General features: G+C 39.6%; 3 protein-coding genes across 4 annotated transcripts; all 3 read right to left on the bottom strand.

Moving 5' to 3' along the window:
- Positions 1 to 2,124: 2,124 nt before the first annotated feature.
- On the bottom strand, positions 2,125 to 7,287 carry loxl5a (lysyl oxidase-like 5a). Its single transcript, XM_052124086.1, has 7 exons — positions 6,369 to 7,287; positions 5,404 to 5,512; positions 5,191 to 5,328; positions 4,956 to 5,112; positions 4,780 to 4,875; positions 4,451 to 4,566; positions 2,125 to 4,363 (listed from the first exon to the last, which is right to left on the bottom strand). Exons 1-7 carry the CDS (start codon positions 7,285 to 7,287, stop codon positions 4,357 to 4,359), a joined length of 1,542 nt encoding a protein of 513 aa, XP_051980046.1. The 3' UTR covers positions 2,125 to 4,356.
- Positions 7,288 to 10,181: 2,894 nt separating this feature from the next.
- LOC127641161 (nicotinamide riboside kinase 2-like) lies at positions 10,182 to 13,609 on the bottom strand. Its single transcript, XM_052123965.1, has 8 exons — positions 13,470 to 13,609; positions 12,693 to 12,783; positions 11,693 to 11,741; positions 11,355 to 11,529; positions 10,948 to 11,019; positions 10,755 to 10,861; positions 10,557 to 10,642; positions 10,182 to 10,466 (listed from the first exon to the last, which is right to left on the bottom strand). The coding sequence occupies exons 1-7, from the start codon at positions 13,493 to 13,495 to the stop codon at positions 10,557 to 10,559; spliced, it is 606 nt and encodes a 201-aa protein (XP_051979925.1). The 5' UTR covers positions 13,496 to 13,609; the 3' UTR covers positions 10,182 to 10,466.
- A 2,977-nt stretch (positions 13,610 to 16,586) lies between these two features.
- LOC127641279 (caytaxin-like) lies at positions 16,587 to 21,990 on the bottom strand. 2 transcript variants are annotated; one of them, XM_052124180.1, is made up of 11 exons: positions 21,837 to 21,990; positions 19,857 to 19,915; positions 19,527 to 19,763; positions 19,217 to 19,393; positions 19,031 to 19,133; positions 18,438 to 18,569; positions 18,267 to 18,353; positions 17,910 to 18,008; positions 17,782 to 17,817; positions 17,631 to 17,696; positions 16,587 to 17,554 (listed from the first exon to the last, which is right to left on the bottom strand). In XM_052124180.1, the coding sequence occupies exons 2-11, from the start codon at positions 19,891 to 19,893 to the stop codon at positions 17,524 to 17,526; spliced, it is 1,005 nt and encodes a 334-aa protein (XP_051980140.1). In that variant the 5' UTR covers positions 19,894 to 19,915; positions 21,837 to 21,990; the 3' UTR covers positions 16,587 to 17,523. The 2 variants fall into 2 exon arrangements, with proteins under 2 accessions (XP_051980140.1, XP_051980141.1); XM_052124181.1 differs by having other exon boundaries at positions 19,548 to 19,763.
- Between the last annotated feature and the right edge of the window lie 2,767 nt (positions 21,991 to 24,757).

Here is a 24,757-nt window from a genome sequence, read left to right as displayed (position 1 = left end):
TACCAAAAATATAATGTTAACGAAAAGTTATTATCCATTGAGCCAAAAATGTATCATTTTTGTTGATCCAGAAGCATATTGAGCTGCTTAACCTTCATATTCTATTCAAGTAGGGCTGCTTACTTTACTGTGTACGTTCTTTTTATTTATTAAAGAAATTATAACATTTCTTCTTCACTGAAGTAAAATAATAATAATAATGATGCACTTCTTTTGGGATTTTATGTCTTTTAGATCTTATTGCATATACATCTCATTTGCATATGCAAATGAGCTCATTTATTATCAAATGTATTAATTTCACTACATTAAAAACCTATTTGAATTATGAAGAAAATATGAGAATTTCTCACGTCCTGGGGGCAGTTTGTGGCTGTCTGGTGAAAAAATAAAAATAACATGACTTGAAAATCATGTTATGACAGTAATAGCCAGTAGGTGGCAGCAGTGTTCTGTGCAGCCACCTTCTGTTTAGTAATTCTGTATCTAAAATGTATCTAAATTTTAAGTTATGCATTTGGATATATCAGCGCTAAGGTAATCTAATATACTGGGCATATTCCTGGTGGGCCGACGCACTTTGGTGTGGATCAAGGGTGGACTGGCCATTGGGAGAACCGAATGGGCCTATGGGTCGGCCACGAAATGGCCCGAGATAAGCTAAAATGAGCTGCCGCATTATACAGAACGGACCACAAAACAGCGCTTTGATATGCAGAAAAGGACATTGAACCTCCCCCACACACTCAAGAACTTTTGGGCCAGTTGCTATGTATATCCCGGGCCGATTTCTCTTCCCAAGCCCTCCCTACGGTCGGTCGGTGGGTGAACAGTAAAGGTGTCACTTTTTATGACCTCTTAGAGTTATCCAATCAAACCCAATATTTGTCTGTGTGTTCAAATGGCATGTGGAGGAAAAGTCACCAAGTCCTGAACCACTCAGGTAAACCATTTTTATTACATCAGAACTATTTATTTTGGTCAAAAATGGCCGACGAGTATAGGAAGGTTATGGGGAGAATATAACAAATGCAATACACAAATATACCGAAACAGCTAGAAAAAGAGCCAAAGTCATAGTATTAGTCCAAGTCGTTATTTAAGATCCATCCTAAATAATTATTTGTCTTTTCTAAAGACTATCCTGAACTTTTCATTTAAAGACCAGTAGTTGATTGTCAGAATTAAGATCCCACCATTTATTGTTGAAGGTTTTCAGCTCTCCAAACGTCACTCACCAACATGTGTCATGTTCCTCAAACTGCTCAATGAGTACACTTGTGTATGATATACAGTAGAGCCTTGTGGGTGTTTTTATTGGTCTTGGATAATGCAAAAGACAAACACGTATTAATCAAATTTGTCTGGCACATAGCCCAGATTGTAACGTAAATAATAACTCAAAGAATTAAATGTCAAAGGAACCTGTTCTGCTCCATTTACAGGCATTTCAGGTGAAAAATAAGTTGACAAATTTTGAATCGAGCTGAACCCAAGAACAAGGCCCTGTTCACCCCAGGTCCAAAAATAATAAAATGACAGACTTTTACTGTTCAAATTAGACTTTTAAAGATGTCATTCTGACAGTTTGGGCTTAACTTATGAAATAAAGTAGAAAAAATGTCCAACTGCATCAATATATTCATTGTTAGTGCTTTTTCTTCCTGTTTCTCGGGTCTCAAAACTACTAATAATGGGGAAGGTTTCCTTCTCAAGTCAGCTCTGGCCTGACACAACGGCTCTGGAATTTCTCTCTCGGGCCATTTGAAATGTTCCGGACTCCTCTGTGCATTCTCAGCACGTTTAGAGATCTTGAGCAAACTGAAGTTTCACGACTCTGATGTCTGTCTGTGTTGATTTTACCCAAGAGAGCGTGAACATACGAGCCATGACCAGAAATACTGCTGAAGATCACGAAAGCATTTGAACTGATGGGTAAAGTATGTAAACGGGTATTTATGACCAAATAAATGGACCACAAAGTTTTGGCGAGTTTTGACATCAGTCGCACGACATAAATCTTAGATCTCAACCTATTTCGTAAACCAGAACTCGGCAAACAAACACATCTTGAAACATTGTTTTATTTAAATGCATATAAATGCACAAACTTTAATTATGGTTTCTTTGCTAAGCATCTTCCTGCTGTTTAACATGAGCTTAAAGCATTTATTATGATAAATGGAAAGGATAAGATTTAGCTTTACCAAACAAAATCTCTGCGCAAAAACAAAGTGTCTGTAAAGAACATAAATCTAAATGTAAAAGTATAAATAAGTTACTATATAAATTTAACCTATCCATGACAATCTGAAAATTTTGTGAACTTAAAGGTGATGTAAGCGATTTTAGCCACAAGCTGAGGCGTTGGATAAGCCACGCCCCATTTTTTTAAAACCCCGGACTAGAGAAATCAAATAAGCTTTTATAGCTGTTTCCACTATCGGGCCAAATTAGGTTATGCTAGGGCTGGCCAGGGCCAGTTGTGTTCACACTGTCACTACCGGGGCTTCATAGTGGCTTCTTGGGACTTTCACAGGGCCAATGGCCAATGGCCCGCCGATTACCTTTGTGTCAAACAAGGCCAGTCGGGGATTGAGGCGAGAGTTTTGCCAAACTTGTCAGGATATGGTACAGGTTTGGGGAAAAAAAATGTGGGCACAGTACAAATCCGTTAAAACTCACAATGGACAAAGCGGTGCCCACTTTTCATGGTTAAGTGAACATTCATAGACGGTGTGCTGGGACATCATCCCGCTGTTAGTGGATAGATCACTCGGGACATCATGGCACTCACAGGTTGTGAGTTATCGCTAATTTATCTTGCTGGCTAGCTAATGTTTCAAACAATTTAAACTACATTTTCTAGATAACATGATACCTAAGTTTGAGCTTCCCTCTTACTTGTGAAATGGGCGAGGTGTGTGACGTGGCACCAGGGCGGCATATAAAGGCACGGTTTTAGGGCAACGCTGTAGGGCTATTGGCCAAATAGTGGGAACGCAGATAGATTTTAGTCTTGCGGTTCAAGGTCCTAGGCTGTTGGCCCCAGCTGGCCAGTTGATTGGCTCGCACTGGCCTGATAGTGGAAAAGCGACTATTGATACCAACACAAGCAGAAATGGTTGTCAAAAACAACAGCTGCAAAACAGCGCCCTCAACTGACATCTGTTATGAGCAACATGGCATAAAATTGGCATTAAGCCTCTTTAATTCGCTGCAACTACAATACTACAAGAACACACAAAATTATTCTTATAAAACATTTTGTTTGCTGTTTACAGAGTCTAGAGCTGTCACAGTGACTGGTGAGATATCTCAGGACACTTACTGTATTCATATCTTTCAGGAACATTATTTGCATACATTTTACCATTAAAAAAATCTCTTGCAGCACCTTTAAAGGAATATTCCGGGTTCAATAAAAGTTAAGCTCAATCGTCAGCGTTTGTTGGATGATGTTGATTACCAAAAGAAAATGTGAACTCAATGTGAAGCAAATATCTGTTTAACATCAAGCACTTACAATGGAAGCCAATCTGTAAACTTTAAAGTACTCACTGTTTTGAACGTATAGCCACAAGATGTAAACAGTATGTGTGTTAACATGATTTTATGTGATAAAATCACTTCCCTTTTCTTTGTTAAGTTACATCTGATTTTACAAATTTGTTGCCATGATCACCTCGCTCTGTCAACCCCAAAATGACCCTACAAATTACGATTTAAGCAACTTTACAGCTCAAATAATAAACTTTTTTTTCTCCCCAATTTGGCATGCCCAATTCCCAATGCACTCTAGGTCCTCGTGGTGGCGTAGTGCCTCAATCCGGGTGGCGGAGTACGAATCCCAGTTGCCTCCGCGTCTGAGACGGTCAATCCACACATCTTATCACGTGGCTTGTTGAGCGCATTATGGCGAAGACGTAGCGCGTGTGAAGGCTTCACGCTATTTTTCGCGGCATCCACGCACAGCTCGCCACACGCCCCACCGAGAGCGAGAACCAAATTATAGCGACCACGAGGAGGTTACCCCATGTGACTCTACCCTCCCTAGCAAATGGGCCAATTTGGTTGCTTAGGAGACCCGGCTGGAGTCACTCAGCACACCCTGGACTCAAAGTCGTGACCCTAGGGGTGGTAGCCAGCGTCAATACTCGCTGAGATACCCAGACCCCCTCTGCCTTTTCTTTTTAAGAAAAGGAGGGACGAGTCTAAATTATTTTTGTGGTAACCAGTATTATGCCACATATGCTGTCAATTGAGCTTAACTTTTATTGAACCCTAAATACTCCTTTAATAATGGTAATTAAAACTAAATAAGCACCACTGGAGGTTTGGGAGAGGCTAACTGCATCAGGACCTGTAAAATAAACAAGATGACAAATAAAGAGCAATTTGTACAACGTGATAAAAGTGATTTCTCACACTAAGCGCACTCGGGACTCACCTTGTGATTCTGCAGTTGTGTGTTTGGACGTATGACCCTGTGTATCTGACGTCACATCTGACAACGTTGTTGGAGAAATCGGACTCCTGCACTTGGAAACTTGGGTTCACTGTTACCTGTAAAGGGTAACACACATGGTCACAAAACTAAAGCACCACACATTTCTAACATTGACCTTTTCAAGTCATCCGTGATTACTGGATAACTCATTTTTTTCTAGACAATAAGTTACTTTGGAAACAATATTTTGAGAGTTTTACAACTTTTTTCAGCCCTGATATTTCCACCATGGGAACCCTGACTCTATAACTACATCTCAATAATCGCACCTTTAAAATATATTGTCCAGGAGAAACATCTGTTACATCAATCCACTGACAGTCAATGTTGGCATGGTAGGTGTCGTAGCAGCCTGGACCCAATCCCTGCTCCAGAAATGAAAGACAATACATTAGCATTACTGTGGAAAAAGTCAAACATGTCGCATTAAATGTATTCTCTTGACCTGTGTGTGAGCTGTGCAGGCGAATCTTCTCCTCACACCTGGATCGCAGCTGGTGTCCTCCAGACAGAAACTGGCTTTATGACCCTCTGCCACCTTTCTGCCAGTGGAGGCATCCAGGAGGTCATAATTACCGAAAGCCTCCATACTGTGATAATGTCTTCAAAATGGAAAGTTTACACCCTTAGTAATTTAGAAATGAGTGGAAGAGCTTAAACTGTAAATGTTGGAAACCTACTGGTGACAGCTGTGCCATTCCCACTGATGATGTGGTTTCACTGGGAGGAAATCTGCTGTCCCTTGATTTTTGACTCTCTGAGGGAAGCGCAAGAGCACTCGGTAGTCAAGATCCCCGACGCTCGGGCTGTAAGCCGAACTTGTTGGAAGAAGACACAATTCTATTTAAAATGGCCAAAAATGGGTTTTCATTTTATCTATCATGATCTAGTACCTTGAGAGGCAGTTTTCCTCTGCTGCACATCTTAATGCATACATCTGCACTCTCTGGATATAAGAGGCAGCTTGGATATAGTATGGATCAGGAATGACATCAGGCAGGTCTGGAAAGTATTAACTTAACTCATTGTTATAATGTCATGGGACAGAATACAAAGCAGCGTTTTTCCATGCAATGGCAAACTCTTGCGCTTTATTGTCAAATGTAAACAGTGGGACATCATCCCGCTGTTAGTGGATAGATCACTCGGGACATTATGGCAGTCACAGGTAGTGAGTTATCGCTAATTTATCTTGCTGGCTAGCTAATGTTTCAAACGATTTAAACCCCATTTTCTAGATAACATGATACCTCAGTTTGAGCTTCCCTCTTGTGAAATGGGCGAGGTGTGTGACGTTGGCACAAGGGCGGCATATAAAGGCACGGTTTTAGGGCAACGCTGTGGGGCTATTGGCCAAAGAGTGGGAACGCAGATAGATTTTAGTCTTGCGGCTTGAGGTCCTAGGCTTTTGGCCCCAGCTGGCCAGTTGATTGTCTCTGGTGGAAAAGCGACTATTGAGACTAAGATTTTGGCAAAACTGAAACTCTAGTGGAGATACAAGTGAGGTCTTCTGATGAGTAAACCTTAAAATAAATGACGTGGTTTTAAAAGAACACTTTTAGTTTCCAAATAATGTTTTGTTTACCAGAATAAATGCTAGAACTTAGTCGTTTAGTCAAATTTAATATTGCGCCTGCGAAATAGCATTTCATGACCATTCTTCGAAACATTGGCAAAAAGTACTTATCTGTCATTGTTTATCACTCTGTTATAGATTTACAAATCACAAATATACAGTATCACAAAAACATTAGTGTGTTTGCTAATGTTCGGCCAAATGTGCTAAGAGCGAAAAAGTGCGCCAAATGTCAATTTGAGTAGCACGAAAGACGAACGTCGACAAAAATTTTTGTCTTACCGTTATGGAAATACCTGCTACCGTAACCCGTATCTGTTTGAAGATGCCGGTTTACACTTCCATATGTGAGCAAGTTGTATTGAAGAGAGTTTCTGCTGTTTACATTCAGAGTAGTTGGTTCATCGCCAATCATACTCTCTCCTTCTCTTTCCTCTTCCTGGTAAGGAGGAATTCCATTATTCCTGTTATTAGCAGATGCTGCGCCGGGCACCAAACTTGTTCTCAATGGGAATTCAGAGTTATTAACCTGCATTTCAGTGTTACTCAAAGTGGAAACTTGAGGTTGACGAAGGGCGTTCTCCTCAAAATTCATAGCGGTTGGGGTTTCGGTGGCTGGAGTGGGAGATCTTCGCTTTGGCACCAGTGTGCTGGTTTCTAAGTTACGGCTACGTAGTGCGCTTCTGCTCCCTGAATATTCCAACGGTGCCGATGTGGTTATGGGAGTTGGTGCTGCACTGTAGTGCACGGACTGGGTGTGCAATCCATCCTGTGCGATTGTCACTGTGCGCAAAGATGGAAAATGTGGATTGTTATTCCTCATATGTGATGCTTGACCAGATATCAGGTAACGTCTTGCGTCCACACCAAGAACACCACTGTCCGTGCCACCTGTGCGCTCTGGCGCAGAGTTTGACCGCACTGGATGTGCAATTGCATGCCTCCTTGGATTTGCGAAATGTCCCAAAATAAACCTGCCAGTGAATCTTGGCATCAAGTGCCTTGTTAAAAAGAATTGTGTATTTCGTTGTCCAGTAGCAGGTGCATGATACTGAGAACCGGTGGTCAGTAAACTATAAACCTGCCCGTTTGTCTCCCACTGCACCTTGTTTCTCCAGGGTCCATGGCGCTGCGCTGTGCCCAAACATGCCAGGATGCACAGGTGAATGGAAAGGAACAGGACAAATGTATATTTCGTCATTTCAAAATACTGAAATGATCTGCAATTTGGATCGGTATTAAATGGAAAGTGTGGTATCTTGTGCTCCTGAATGCGGTTAAATAAGACCTCAGGTACACATGAAGGCGGTACATAGTGAGGCGTTTCTCTCTCTCTCTCTCTCTCTCTCTCCCTCGCCAGTCTTTCCTCCTGGAAGTTTCACATGTGTGCACCTTCCAGGAGGAAACACAAACACATGGATTAATATGGATGTTTGGGGCACCTAGATGGTACATGTGTAGGCTTAGTTGACAAATAGTATGGACATATCAGTGTTTAATATGTTCAATATAAGGTTTTATATGTATATATGTATCTATTAAAAAGTAAAAAGTCCACTTTGGGAAAAAATGTCCCAAATACTAAGAAACATTTTATGCTTTTAAATTCAACTTTTCACTCAAATTTACGCGGTTTATATAATTTCAAAAGAGATTTGAGAGCAATGGTGGAGGTGAGGTTTTCAGCCTCCACTATTTGTTTCTCACACAAAGTTATTGTATGGCTTCAAAAGACTTGGAGAGCATGGAGTGGTCTACTTTTATGCTGCTTTTTTTGTACTTTCAGACTGATCTCACAGTGGTTTGGCTTTTCTATAACTAAAACCGGTCTGTTCTGACCGAAATTGGAAACACTGCCCCCAGTGGCCAAAGTGGTAAGTGTTGTTGGGTGTATGGGCACGTGTGAGCTGAAAAGGAGTTGTTTTTCAAATGTACAGGATGTATTAATACAGTGAAAAGGAGTCTGTATTTTATAAACTGTAACCCCAAACCTAAACCTAACCATCAGTGGAGTGAAAATGCAACTGTGAAATCAGGCTCGTCAATGTGGTTTCGATATTGGATTAGAACCCGGGTCTCCCACATTGCTAATCAACACTCTTGAGCCAATGCAAATATGTCTGATGGTGCTTTGTTTGGCAAAATGTGTCTGATCCTAGACACTAGGATAACTCTCATAAACAACATGGCGAATTTCCGTGTGATCATGTTGATACTTTTTAGGATATGACCATTTAGAGGCCAGTTACATTTACGTTTAAGCAACCTGGAGTTAAGTGCCTTACTCAAGGACACAATGGTGGTGGTTGTGGGGATCGAACCAGCAACCTTCTGATTACCAGTAATGTGCTTTAGCCCACTACGCCACCACCACTTTCGTGCCATTATCACACGAAAATCTGCCCTAAATATACACCCTGTGAGCAAACCATTTCAATCTACCAATGACGGCACACTTCTTTCTATAATGTCTAAGATTTCCCTCACCACTTATTTCATGAAACAAGTATGTTTAGTTAATGTGTAGCCATTTGTTATACGAGAAGCACCATTAAAAAGCACATTCAAGTCTACGATTAAAAAATGAGCTCAAGGTTTATTCAGGAAAAGGTCTAGACTGTGTTTGTTTTCAAGCGAGTTGAACTGCAGTATAGGCTTTACCACATACAATAAATAGTAGAACTGAACTGGAACTTGTGTTGGAGTGGAAAAGATGATTATTTGATTACAGGGATCACCATATGCATTTAAAGTTTGTATGTTTATTTAACAGAATAATCCAACGGCTTAATGAAAGCTAATTAAATTGAAAAATGAAACCAAAGAACGATACGTCAGGTTATTTATCATTAAACCCATGGACATTAATCATTGGCACTGTTGAGTAATACACTTCATAAGACTGAATCCCATATGCAACTAAATATTTCTCTTGTATATTTAGTTATTAATTCACGTTTAGTGCATGTTTTCAGAGCATTTAATGGGTTTAAACCATAGACTGTAAAAAAAGATGTCCGACGCCCCTTCGCTCTTTTCCATTGGTGAGAACTGAAGCCGCCAGTGTCCCGATATGGCGCTGACATCTTGGGACTTGAGTCTGCGCAGTTGCGATTTCGGGACCAGACCTGCGCAGTAGTGAGCAGGAAGTAAAGCCGCGAAATCAAGGCCCCGCCCTCACTCTCGCTGAATCAAATCGCAAAAAATAATTGAAATAATTAATTAGATAAATTTAGATATTAAATTTAAAGCTCCAATCTCCTCAGATCCCGAAAAAAAGTCTGTTGGTGCTTCAGTGACTACTTCGCTCAGAGAATCTGTCAATCATGATGTCACAGCAGCGTTTTTATAGCATCAAATAACTAAAAACAAACTTATTTTGAAAACAAACACTTGAAATTACATCAACGTGATAGAAACGACAGTAAATGACAGAAACTATCTTTGGAAGAAAGATATGTGAAGTGTAATTTAATTGTTTACTTAGTCTCACGTCCCGTTGAATAACATGGGGAGGCGGGGTTTATGACCTATACTAGGACCAGTCACCGGGGGGCGATCGACACGTTTTGGCTTCACTTTTGAGGGCTTGTGCGGCACACTTGGTTTAAACCATTAAAGATAGTTAACCTCAAATTCCCTATATTCAGGCATTCAACATTAGGTCTTTTGGTACCAAAAATGTGGTTAAATTGTTCTAAAGTTTTAAACTCTTTATATTTATTGATAAAACAAATAATCAACCACCTTTTGTCCATCGTTAAAACTTAAAAATATATGTCTGTTGGACAATACGAATCCAGAACATAGCAAAGGATAGCAAGTAATAATAATTTTTGATAAAATCAAGCTTATATACACACATACACAAGGTTCTTGGGGTGACTATAACTCTGGGTGGAGTGCATCTCGGAAAAGCCAGAAAAGGTTGACAACCAGAATTAAACATAATACAAGAGAAATCATGTTCTGAAAATGCGGCAAAGTCTTTCATTTAATCTACATGATTCAGTAAAAAGCCTAAAACAAACATGTATATGACATACAGCCCATTACGTATGTAAAAGGCACCATTATTGAGAGCAGTGTGACGAATCAATGACTGACAAACGTAAATTAGTCAAAGCACATGTTTATTGGTACAAGTAGACCCGTTTCCAGGATTAAGTCACTAAGGAGTGCTTTGAAAGTCAGAAAAAGGACACCGTAAAACCTGATAAAAGTCCACAAAATAGTTCTAAAAAAATAAAGTCCTCAAAGTACTTAAGTTACAATTTCATCATATTATTTACAAAACAATTGCAAGTAAAAAAAAAAGGCCTCAAGTAAGATACGTATTTACAATTATGTACATGGATGCTCGAAGGCCGACTTCTCCTGCTGAAAGACAAAAAACACAAATACTATTATTAAACAAATCATTTTACCATTAAATAAAGCACATCATTATTCTACTGAATCTTTACTCACCTATAAACGATTCAGGAGCGTGTTGTGGATGTCTTCGTAGACCTGATTGTAAATTTTGTCTTTTGTTTTCAACCCGTTCAGGTATTCTGAGGAATTAGATGACACAAAATGAATACCCGTCTGAAACATTGCGCATTTTAGTTAAACACCAACAGCCTGAACACCAACAGCCAACAGCCTGAACGTCCTAGTACGTACCAATTGGCAAACCACAGTTCTCCATCGCAAGTCTGTGTTTCAGGTACATGGGCCACACGTGACCATCGAAGAGCCCCGGCGGGTCGGGAACGGTGTACTGCCTTGTACTGAAAGAACAAGATATAAACCAATGTTTGTTCTGGATACCCATAATTAGCTCCATTCGTACATGTTTGATTGTTCTTAAACGCACCTTCTTCTTCTCTTGCACTCCTCATATGGGAGGGTTATGTAATATGATTTGTCAAAGACGTCCACCAAAGGCCTGTTTGGGGCAAGACAAGATGTCAAAGTTAAGATAAAAAAGGGCTTTAACACTAGTTTCTCATAATCATATAATTTGGAACTCTATGTGCAAAGTTCCTGATTACCGAACATTTATATGACTGTCAAAATCAGCTGGTTTAGTCCAATGCATCGGCCAATAGCCAAGCACATCTCCTTATCTACACCCATGCAGGGCGTCACGTGACCTGCCCAAACAGCGCTGTACGTCATGTGCACTGATGTACTCAATGCAGCATGTCACCATACATTCCCAGAATCTAATCTTAGCCATTCATGGGGTTTGGGCCCCAAAATCTTGAATGTGCCACTCACTTGTAGTTGTACAGTAGAAATCCTTCTACGATCAGTATGTGCATTTGGCTCTCAGGGTCGTCCATTTCTGTGGCCGGCATCACCTGGATGCCGTGAGAGCGGGCAAATTTGACTGGGTTCTCGACCCAGCCCTTGATGGTGTTTACCATTGCCTCCATATCCAAAGACGTGATCACTACAAAAGCAGAACGAGAACTTTCAATGAAAGACTGAATTTGACAATGAAAGTTGAATTGGAGAGAATGAAAATGAGATGGGAGGAACATTTTAAAGTCTTTGTTACAGGGAGGGCGAGTCGTGGAATGAGTTATTTCTCTCCATCGGTTATATATTCTTACCATCCCACTGTTTAAAGCCGTCCGCTCCAACCGCTATCTGATCCGGTGACTGAAATAACAGTGACCAATAAAACACTGCAGCAACTCATTGTCTATGTTTGGGGTCATGTATATAACAGCCAATCTGCTGTTCTAAAATCAGTTATCCATTGTAAAGGAGTAAACTGATCTTGCATCAGCAGTCAAGTTTTTTTGGCGTGCCGTATATACAGACCCCCCTTATCAAATACTTATGTAAAAGGAGCCAAATTAAAGTGCAAGCAAAAAAATACATTTGTTATTTTTTTTAGAATTAGTCATTAATAATCCCTTAAATTACTTATTGTTTACGAAAGCCATACAGTAATTCAATAAAAATAATATGATATTAAATGTTGCATTAATTATAGTAGATACTAGAGGTAGACCGATATATCTGTGCCGATAGTTGCTTTTTGGCACAATCGGTTATCGGTAAATAAACTATGCCGATAGCTGCAAATAGTTTTTTTTTTTTATTCTTCCGTGTTGCTTAATCTTTCTTTTTTTCCCTCCCCAATTCCCATGCTCTCCAAGTTGTCAATCCGCACATCCTGTCACATAGCTTGTTGAGCACGAGTTTTTTATTTATTTATTAGGTAAACAAGTATCTAAATTAAAGAGAGGGCATAAAATGAAAAACGCAACTATGTGGAAACATGCCTCATCAGCGCATTTACCGTGTCTCCAATCATATCTTATGTGTACATACATAAACTGTCATTTTTATTAAAGTAATTGGCCGATTTATCAGTTATCCACCACCTTAGTTATAAGTATCGGCAAAATCCACTATCGGTCAACCTCTAGATACTAAACTAACATTCAATTAAAAGAAGGAAGAAAAAAAAGTGTAATTCATTCAAAAATGAATAATGCAAAGAATGGATCCATGGGCTAATGTAAATTATACTGGCTTTTATTTTAACCACCAAGAGTGAATGACTTAAACAAATACTGAATTAAATTAAGTTGAACTCACCTTGAAAAAGTCGTCCTGGTGAACCACACAGCAGTTTGGTAATGCTTTTATTAACCTGTTCGTCAGGGTGGTTTTACCACCATTAGTCACACTAAAAAATCAAGTTAATAAAAATTTTATGTTAAAATTAATCAGACCGTTTAAACATAAGCATACAAATTAATAGCACAATCTTTTGTTTAATCGCGTATATTTGTGTCATGACTAAAATGGCGGGATGGTTTCATCAGCTGTTTTATGATAACAAACTTCCCTGGTTTACATTATTGTTCATTGTCCACGTGTCTGATACAATATATATATATATATATATATATAATAGAGCATATTTCATCGTCGTTAAAGTAACAATTTTCCACTTTTGTATTGAAGCTGATGATGGTGAGGCACAAATACGATTTATAATGACATATAACAATGCAAGACAACTCTTCTGAATAGCTGAATAACAGAAAATGTTACTTTACATTTCAAACATTCGAAATGTACATTTTAAAGATGACTAAATACATTAAGGCGCCAGTGTCCGTTAAAATATTCAGAACGTTCGGCGCTCACACAATTTTAAATCTCCCGCTCAAATATTCAAACAAACGTTCCAACGCGCATGATTCATTTAAACACATATCCAGCATGCCATGAATTAGACTATAACGAATATATTAACCCGTTACCTACTATATTATTAACTTTATTTTAATAAATATTAAAACCAAACGGTTATACTGTAACTATTACAACTAGTTGTTCATATTACAGTTTTTAAATGTCACTTACCCCCCTATGCCAATGATGTACTTCATTGTATCCGGTCGATGTTATAATTTAGACTCACAAAAAAAAAAGTCTAAAATATGTAAAAGAAAACGTTTCGCAAAGAGATTAAACTTCCAGTTTCTGTATCTCTATAGTCACCAAAGCGTTGAGACCAAATGTGCACGTGGGTATATAAGCAAACCTTAACGTCACGAAAAGGGCGTGGTAAATATGTCAGGCAACCAATCGCAGTACACACATTGAGAATGTTCTGTAACTATTGATCACAGAAATAAAATAAGTATCCACGATGTTCCCGGAAAATACAAAATAAAACATTATTACAAGTTGTAATAAGTATTAATAGCTTTCCTTTTAATTAGATTGTGATCTTATAGGCTAAAGGGCTGTAGTGCCTACTACTAGTTTGTTTATACTGTAAATATATATAATGTCAAATAATATATTAAAAGTAAGACACAATATTATAAATATTAAAAACATTAAATAAATGAATTAAGTTTCCTGTTGCATACGATTTTTAGTATATAAAAAGCACTAATGCAACAGTGTAAATTACATTGTTTCCTTTAATATCAGCAAAAAAGGGCAGTGTGACATTTAAAAGGCTTTAGTGAGTTATTTCAAAATGCAGCAGGTTTTATATGGATATCCTGAATGGACCTACAGATATTTAGGTGAAGGGTCCCATGGACTGGTGGTTCTAGAGGGAGGCCCAGGGGAGCCAGAAGCCCATCCTGGGCAGGACGTTCGTCATGCATGGGGCAAAATCACATGCATTGTTGGATGTTGAGGTATATTTTGTTATTACATAACAGACCTGTACTTGTACCATGTGGGAATGATGTTGTCCACTTTTAAATGTAAAGTGTGAGTGTATTGTTATTGTCTTTCAATGATAATGTAAAGTTAAATATTCATTTACACTTGAATTTGATCGACTACGTCAAGGCTTAAGTAAAATGGGTCAAATTTATGACAGTAGAATTGTTTTCCATTTCCAAATTAACAGTCCATGACAGTGAGGGTCATTCTTTATTTGGATCAAAGCGAGGGTGACCGGTCACTCCGTCATTAAGACTGTTGATGTAACAGATGTATAGAAATAGACTCTGTTAGGTCATGGGATGAGGCATTTATGTGATCAGTATAAATCAGAAATACCTCTGAATGCAAGACCTTTCAACAATTCCTTTACAACTAGACATTGGCTCAACCGATTTGGCTTTTCGTCCCCAAAAGTGTCTGGGCCGAAACAAACAAATCTGTAGAGAAACCAAATTTGGCAGGATGTTTCCACTCCCACTCCCACTCCCAAATCCACACCAGACACCATTACTTAGAAGTCCCCATAGGTGGCACTATGATAACCAGTTTTGTTTCACTAATTCTATTAAGTCTGACATCACCATACCTACACAATACCTAGTACTTAGTAAGTCAATCACTTTACCCCTGACAGATTGGTATTTTTGGTTGCTTTCTTCTCTTCTCCAAAATGATTGGACCCCGTTAATTGCCTCATACAGCTATATCTTCAATTGTGTTTGGTGACCCTAGTGGCAAAAATATTACATATATCACCTTTAAAGTACAAAGGGCATGTACTGAGGTATTTTTCTCAAATCACAAAGATCTAGTATTATAATTATGCCCAAAGAATTTTGCATCCACTGTGGTGTCATCTGCTCTTTTAGTCAGTTTTATTTCAATGTAATTCTTAGTAAACCAGATATATAACCTTAGTAACCTAATATACAGATGAGCCAAAAAATTAGGAGCGCCTGCCTAATATGTTGTTGCTCCTCTGCGTGCCACCAAAAAAGTGACGATCCGCTGAGGCATGGACTCTACAAGACCCTTGAAGGTGTCCTGTGGTATCTGGCACCAAGACATTAGCAGTAGATCCTTCAAGTCCTCTAAGTTGCGAGGTGGAGCCACCATGGATCGGACTTGTTGGTACAGGACATCCAACAGATGCTCAATCGTACTGATATCTGGGGATTTGTAGGCGAGGGCAAAACCTTGAACTTTTCATCATGGGCCTCAAACCATCCATCCATCCATCCATCCATCCATTGTCAACCGCTTATCCTGTGTACAGGGTCGCGGGGGGCTGGAGCCTATCCCAGCTAACATTGGGCGAAAGGCGGGGGACACCCTGGACAGGTCGCCAGTCCATCGCAGGGCGGGCCTCAAACCATTCCTGAAAAATATGTGCAGTATGGCAGGGGACATTATCCTGCTGAAAGAGGCCACTGCCATCAGGGAATACCATTGCCATGAGGGGTGTACCTGGTCTGAAATTATGTTTAGGTAGGTGGCATGTGTCAAATTGATGTCCACATGAATTTCCGGACCCAGGATTTCCCTGCAGAACATTGCCCAGAGCATCACACTCCGTACACCGGCTTGTCGTCTTCCCACAGCGCATCCTGGTGCCATAACTTCTTCAGGTAAATGGCAAAAACGTACACCGCCGTCCACATGATGTAAAAGAAAAAGGGACTTATTGGACCAGACGACCTTCTTCCACTGCTCCAAGGTCCAGTTCCAACAGTCACGTGCCCATTGTAGGCATTTTCAACTGTGGACAGGGGTCACCATGGGCACTCTGACCGGTCTGCGTCTACGCATATCCATACGCAGCAGGGTGTGATGTGACACATTCCTCCAGTAACCATCATTAAAATATTCTGTGACTTGTGCCACAGTAGATATTCTGTCGGTTCAGACCAGACGGGATAGCCTTTGTTGCCCTCACGCATCGATGAGCCTTGGGCACCCAACACCTTGTCACCACTGCTGACCGGGAACACCTCACAAGCCTTGCCATTTCAGAGATGCTCTTACGCAGTCGTCTGGTCATAACAATTTGACCCTTGTCAAAGTCGCTAAACCTGCCAATTTCTCCTCCATTCAACACGTTGACTACGAGAACTGATTGTTTGCTTACCATCTAAAACACCAAGACCTTGACATGTGGCCTTGTTAGGAGATGATCAACATTATTCGCTTCACCTGTGAGTGGACATAATTTTTTGGATCTTCTGTGCAAAGGTCATAAGAGATTCTGTGATATATGAAATCAAGATACGTGGAAATATCATAGACCAGAATGTTTAATTTTGAAACATTTTCATAGCAAACATTGGCAAAATAATATTTCTGCTGAATACAGTGATGGCAAACAAAGATAACTGGGACTTATCATTTACAAAAGCTCAGAAGCAGATCATTAAACAAGATCATGAAACATTCAATAAACATCCAAAAGATGATTCCAGGCAAACATAACCAGCAAAACTGAAAGAAGTTACATTCGATCTGGGCGCATACAACCGAAAAGTACAAGATGGTTGTTGCAATGCTCTGAAATCAACATGCACCACCAGTTAAATCCTGAGCAACTACACGCATCAATTAAAGGCAGGTTGGATGACATTCTTAAATGTACACTCAGTAATATGTTGTGTTGTATGTTGCACTGGCTGAAATTTGGCAGTCATTTTGGACTTGATTTACTGATGCTATTCTAGAAATGTGCGATTCACAGTTAGTCATGATTAGTTATTTCAGAGAGTGTAAGTGTCTGATAATAGGGGGTTATCATGCTAAAATTAGTTCAATCTATCTATCTGGTTATGTCATCTCAACATGTAAAATAAAATATTAGGGTACTTTGAAAAAAAGGTACTATTTGTTAGGAAAAAATGACAGAGTGAACCTTTAAGGATGACACCAATTGTGACAATAAAGCAGGAAACAGCCTATTTAAAATCAACAACTGCAAAGGGGGCTACAGTACATTGCATGATGATGTGTCTTCTACGGACTACAGCGTAATTTATCTGTGTGCAGTGCCATCTGTTGGTGGTTTGCAACCAGCTTCCTTCAGCTACCACTCTCAATTAAGGCTTCCTCTTTGTTGCTGATCTGAGACCAGTTTTGTATCCTCTTTTGTAAAGATAAAGGACCAGATGTGGGAATATGAGAGCTGGTCTTGGATCAGCTTTGAAGAGCAACACCAACAAGAACATCCTAGCTTGTCCATTCAGTGTCCAGCATCTTCAACAGCTGTTGTCCTGTAGTCAGATGTGTTTAGTTGTAATTGTAGAGGTAAAACTAAAGCATTATGAGTATAATTATGTGTCTTCTCACCTCTCAAGTTTGGTTGAATTGTGTTTGTTTTCAGGGTGCTGTTGCTCTTTCTTTTCTTGCTCCATTCTAATGAAAGAAGAGCATTCTGGTTTGACTTACAACAATCAAATCTATGAAAAACAAGTCACGGTAGTGATATACAATAGATTACCTCTCGTTTCTTGCTTTAATTCTTTCCTCTTCAAACCTGCAGAGAAAAAATAATCATGTCAGTTCTTGTAAGTTAAAATCAGAGTTTGGTTTGTTTAGAAATGTGTACGTAAGAGACTTGTTCCTTACTGTAAGACACACTCTGGGATCTGAATATGTTCCATCGGCACAATCTTCTCCAGCTCTTCCAGGCTGTGCACATAACGGATCTTATTCATGAACTTCACGCTGTAAAGGGACACAAGGACAAATTATCAGTGATTTCTGATTACTGCTGATCTATCTACAATCCATCCATCCATCCTATCTCATCCATCCATCCATCCATCCATCCATCCATCCATCCATCCATCCATCCATCCATCCATCCATCCATCCATCCATCCATCCATCCATCCATCCATCCATTCTAGTTTGTTTTGTTCGTCATAGCAAACTTCCAAAGTTCTGTTACGTGTCCAGGGCACAAATATATTGACAATTTACCTGATGAAGGGTTTGGATATGGCAACGACTGTCCGGATAAACCAGGACGGGTGAGTGATGATCAGAGATTTCAGGTTTTTCCTCAGTCTGAACATACAGATTGAGAGAGATTTATCTCAATGTTGTTTTAATATCTCTACAAAACCCATTTGCATAAAAGTGATTTCAAACCTTCTGTCAATCATCTGATAGCACTTCTTCAACCAGCTAATGCCTGGCATTTTACTGCGCGGCGTTCCTCCGTTTATGTAGATTATGAGATAATCCTCCGCCACCAGCATCTCCAAACTGCTCACCACATACCTGAGTGACAGTTGTGGGGACAGCCCGAGTGCATGAAGAGACGCCAGATAACGATATATGAAATACAAAATACAAGAAGATTATAGAATCTTGAGGCACTTTTCCACCATTGGGCTTAAAGGTTTCATTCTGGTTTTTGGCTCAATTGTGGCGGTTGGTACCTTGTGGACCCCTACTAGCGCAAAAAATTCCATAGGCTTACTGCGCACTCAATGTACACGCGCTTAGAAAAATCAGGCCGCTGTGCTCGAGCACTCTGTTGATGATGAAAATTGCGTTACACTGCTTCCAGAGGACAACAGCATCTTTAACTCTTTGTGCCCAAAACCATTCAACCCATCGGTGGAAAAGGGTTTTTGGTTACAGAGTGTTTTAATTAAATATATCACTGTCAAAATCAATGTGAAGTGTGTCAAAACTTTTTACTGGTACTGTATTGACTGATTATGTTGTTTCCTTACAGGAAGAGGTTTTCCATGAGATAATGGTAATCTGGACAGCTGCTGTCAGGAAGGTAACACGCCGAGAACACAATGATAGCATTCAGACCATCACCATAGTAACCTAAAAAGAGAAGAAGAGACTTCAGGACTCAGAGGAGATGCACATGAGCTGCATAAATGACTTATTTTCAATGTGTGAAGTACCTCCATGTGATATGACGTGCAGGTAGGGTCGTATGACCTGCATGTCGATACGATGTTCCTGTTCGCCGATAATCACGGTCCTCCACAAACGGCCGTTGACACCTGTCCCGTCCACACCGTCTCCATCAGTATCACTCTCAGCAGGGGGCGCTTTAGCCGAGGCGACGGGTGTATCATCTGAAAGACAAGGAGCAATTTCAGTGAAACATTCTATATTTATTTCCTTCATTATTTCTTTCTATCAGTGGCCAAAAAGATATCTAGTAAATGATCATCTTCCCAACGTCATGAAGCACAGCGTAAGTCTTACCCTCCCACTCCAGGTCGTTACCGTTGGTGATAAACTCCAGTGAGTCTGTCTCATCTGGAGTCTCGATATCATCCACATTAATATCCAGATCATCTGGCGTATCCAGGAAGTCATCAGAGAGCAAGGAACCTTCGCTCTGGTCCAGGGACAAGTTCATGTCTGGGGCCACGAGGGTACGTCGCTTCCGATGAGCTCCGCCCCCTCCAGCTCCACCAATGAGGAGAGAGTTTGGGGGAGCTGAGCCAATTAAATTAATTATTCATTTAAGATACGTAAACACACAAAGAAACATGTTCTGAAGAGTTTTTCGTACAAAACAAAGTCACTCACATGTTCTCCCATCACTCAGGGCACAGGAAGACTCCATGTCACCCTCCGCAGGAAGTGGCCTAATAAAGAACATTTCAATTAGCTTAAAATAACACAGAATTATGGGATTCTGTTAAAGGCATAGATCACCCAAAAATGTATCTTCTGCCATACAAAGTAATTACATATTGTAAGCTAATTTCTTTGCTAGTCAAAAAGTATTGTAACACATTACTCACATCAATCCGGGTGGTGGAGGACAAGTCTCAGTTGCCTCCACTTCTGAGACCGTCAATCCGCTCATTTTATCACGTGACTCGTTGTGCATGACACCGCGGAGACTCACAGCATGTGGAGGCTCACGCTACTCTCCACGATCCACACACAACTCACCACACGCCCCATTGAGAGCGAGAACCATTAATCACCACAATGAGGAGGTTACCCCATGTCACTCTACCCTCCCTAGCAACCGGGCCAATTTGGTTGCTTAGGAGACTCACAGCATTTGGAGGCTCATGCTACTCTCCATGATCCACACACAACTCACCACATGCCCCATTGAGAGCGAGAACCACTAATCACCACCACAAGGAGGTTACCCCATGTGACTCTACCCTCCCTAGCAACCGGGCCAATTTGGTTGCTTAGGAGACCTGGCTGGAGTCACTCAGCACGCCCTGGATTCAAACTTGTGACTCATGGGATGTAGTCAGCGTCAATACTCGCTGAGATACCCAGTTCCCTGTGTAGGCATTATTTGAAATTCGTTGAGCGAAAAAAATAACTTTTCTGTGAAAAGTGTTTTAGAAAGTAATTTCAAAGTAAAGCAATTAGTAATGTGATTACTATTTTACCACAGTAATCCATAAAGTAACTTGCTTACCATTTTAGCTATGTAATTAGTCATCTGAAATGGATTACGTTTTGAGCAACCCAGTGCTGCTCAAGACAACAAACTAAATGGCAAAATCGTAAGATATCGTATGACTTGGCTTGTACGAAAAGGTACAACTTATATTCTCAGAAAGACCAACCAATCAACAAACTCAACATCAAATCGATACAACACAGCCTCCTATCCAACACTTTCTTTTAAGAATGCAAACGTTTGTGAACAAAATTGGTTATTTTGTACTCATTACATATTTATTTAAGCAACACAAATGACTGATGTATGTCAATAAACTGTGATATGCTTCCAAACCCCAATGTTTTCCTATTAAATTCATGGTCATGTTTGGGGATCGGGAAAGGGGTGATGTTTATTTTACTCTGTGGAAGATAAACGAGTACGATTCCGCCATCTCGTACTATTATAAAGGCTTTAGACTGGATTGGTCATCATTTACTCGCTCTGACTTCCAAACCCATTTGACTTTCTTTCTTCTGTAGAACATACGTAAGTAGTCACCATATGTAAAAATGATCCAATGAAAGTGAATGGTGACTGAAGTCATCCGGGCTTAGAACGCAATGGGGGTGCGGAAACGATGACAGAAGGTGAACTGTTCCTTTAAGACTGGAACAGATTGCGATATGCTAATTAGCACGCAGAGACCCAGATAAATAGAGGGGGTTTGTTGCACTGTTGGGGGTTGCAGCTGCTGCTTTTGTGTATAAAAATATGCTATTTAACAGGCAGAGGTTGACGTTTCAAGCTGGAAATCACATTTTAAATGGGAACAGCTACATTTTAAAAACTTTTGAAAGACACCGTAATCAGTATGACCACAGAAACAGAGCAAAACATAGAAGAAATTTACAGAAATCCTCAAATACTAACAAATAAATGCATGAGTCATAGACTGTGGTGTTCTAAATTTGGCATCATGTTATTTATAAGACAACAGCATGCATGGAAAGCTATCAAATGTATATTCTTTACAGTGAGTTTCAGGACAGCAATAATGCACCATCCAAATATGTTTCAATCAATGCAGATCTTAAAAACAGACTACAAACCAAACACAAACACGCACATTCAACGCTCTCCCTTACCGTCTGCGTTACAAGAACAAGCTTTTCTCTGAGTTTCTTGTGCTGTGATGTTTTACTCCATGCACTCATTAAATCTGATTGTATTAAAGGTGTTTAAAAAGCATCACTTCTGGGAATGCAGTCGTCTCTTCAAATCTGACCTGCCTCCATTTTCCTGGTGATGCTGCTTGTGTTGTTGGCAGCTCGCTGCGTCACATGACGTGGCTCTTTTCCATGTAAGGAGAGAGCTGCACCTGCTCCAGTCTCCATTCAGCTTCTCACTCACGACTGGCTGAAGGAATGATGCTCTTTTCCCACCCTATACGATTTTCCAATTCTTTCAATTTAGTAATAAAAAAGAGAGGATTGGAACATTTTGTGACAAATGTAGTATACACTGGTGCTGTAGTTTCTTCAAATGCATCCTTCCTAATTAAGACCAAATGCAACCAAATATTCAAGATTGGAGAGGACGAAACGTCCTGGGGTTGTGGCCCTGAATTGGGATGATCTGATGGAAGGAATGCATAAATGTTTGTTGTTATCTCATATACAGTATGGATAGATACCTGGGAAAGTCATCGTCCAGCCATTCGTCTCTCGCCTCTATGATCTCCATCAATGGGCCAAAGGCAACACTGCCCATGATGCCCAGAAGACACCCGGTGACCTGCAAAACAAAACTGAATGTTTCAACGGTGGAGCTTCATCGAAGCATGACTAGGATTCACAAATCAGTCCATTTCGTTTCAAAACGTGAATTTATTCAGGTCACAGTTCGATCTCATGGGTGCCGTGTGACATTGCGGCTCCACGATTCCAGTGCAAGACAAAAAAAGTCAATCCATGCCAGAGGAATTGGTAGTTTTGCATGCTATGGATTTCAGGATTTAGGACTTTTAGGACGTGATTGTTTGCAGAGGAACGTTGAGGAAATTTAGCAGTAAACAAGACAATTATTTAATTTCTTTAACTTTGTACAGATGAATATGATGTAACAGCTTGTAATGTCCATGTTCATCTTTTTAAATCCATGGAAAAGCATTATAGGAACATCCCTGCTTGGCATATTTCTTCTCTTGAATGCTGAATGCTGGTGGTCCTTCCTCAGGATGAATAGAGGATCTGTTTGACTTCCACATCCTCTGAACACTGTAACACAGCAGACCCTTTGAAATATGACCAAAAACCCAGAACAGAATTAGCGTTTTTGAGCCATGGTTTTATAATGGCTATTTGGGGTAAACATTACTTTAAGGTACTTGGACGTTTTGTTATAACATTTATACCCCAACAAACTATTTTGGGTCCCTAAAACGTTCTGGGAACGTTAGGTTTTGGTTTGCAGAACATTCCCAGAACGGACATTATGGTATGTGTTTGGTTATCCAGGAATGTTTTCTTTACGGAAATTGAACGTTTGTTTCAGGTCTTTATTGGGTTGTTCCACAAAATCCTCTGCAACATTCTGAGAAGGTTTGTTTTTGGTAACGCATATAAAACCTAAAAATAACCATTAGAGAACATTCTGTTTAAGTTCTTATAAAGGGATAGTTCACACAAAAATTGTAATTCTGTTATCATTTATTCACCCTCATGCCATCCCAGATGTGTATGACTTACGTTCTGCAGAACACAAATGAAGATTTTTAGAAGAATATCTCAGCTCTGTAGGTCCATACAATGCAAGTGAATGGTGACCAAACATTTGAAGGAGATAAAGGCAGCATAAAAGTACTCCAGTAGTTTAATCAATGTCTTCTAAAGCAATCCAGTGGGTTTTGGGTGAGAACAGACCAAAATATAACTTATTTTTCACTGTACACCTTGTCATTGCAGTCTGTAAGCACTATCATGATTTGAAGCTCGATTACACTTCCTATAGCGCCATCTAGCGGCTGTGCGCATGCGTCAAGCAGTAGGAAGTGTAATCAAGTCAAGAAGACTTTGGTATAATTTGGTCTTTTCTCACGGATGAGGGTGAGTAAATTAGGAGAGAATTTTCTTTTTTGGGTGAACTATCCCTTTAAGGTTGTCAAACAAAACCTTTATGCAACGTTCTGGGAACTTTAGTTGATGGTTCCCAAAAATATAACCAAATGGGAACCATACAGTAATATTAGGGGAATGTTTAGGGGTTTGCTGTGACAGTCATAACCCAAATGTGAATTTTGAAGTTGCCAAAAAGCTGTTTCGAGACGCCGTTTTAAAACTTGACCTAAATGTTTTCGCTATTGGCGCGAGACACTGAAAAACGGTGATGTGAACGGCATCTAAAACCAGTCCCTCCAGGATTTTGCGATCGCAAGAATTCTTGCAAACTCAAAATCTTTGTCTAAACTTTTGCGTACCGCAGACAGCACACATACATCATCACACTGAGTGCTGCGAATGAGACACAAAAACCCGCATTTACACAAAGAATCCCTAATATTCACTTAAAATCCCCATTAGTTGTGTAATATAATGTGATTTGAATTTGAAGTGCTACGAATCTGAAAATGGCTATGCTGAACACTTTATGAAAGTAAATGTTCATAAATGTTTTTTACTGATATAAAAGGTGACTTATACATACAGTATATTTCAAAATATGACAAAAATGGCATTTTCGTATATGTAACTTATGGAATTATATGTGTAAATAAATGCACAAATATATGAACTCTAATTGTATTTGTTTGTAGGCTATGTGGTCATATACCAGATTTAATTATCATTCAATGAAATAATTACAACAGGCCTATTTACGGAATCCTCATTTGTGGTTTTTAGTTGACATATTTATTGTACATCTATTTTAAACTTAATCTAAGTCAAAGAAACTACGTTTTTTTTTCATTGTCTGTGACAGAACATTTAAAAACAAAGATAATTAAGAATCTTCCAATATTTTTAATGTATTTTAGTATATAAATAATGCTATTTTTGTGTGTAATTAT

Source organism: Xyrauchen texanus, chromosome 50 (assembly GCF_025860055.1).
Source record: "Xyrauchen texanus isolate HMW12.3.18 chromosome 50, RBS_HiC_50CHRs, whole genome shotgun sequence".
Classification (NCBI taxonomy): Eukaryota; Metazoa; Chordata; class Actinopteri; order Cypriniformes; family Catostomidae; genus Xyrauchen; species Xyrauchen texanus.
Note: the sequence above shows the minus strand (reverse complement) of the source record. Positions and strands in the feature narration are given on the sequence as shown.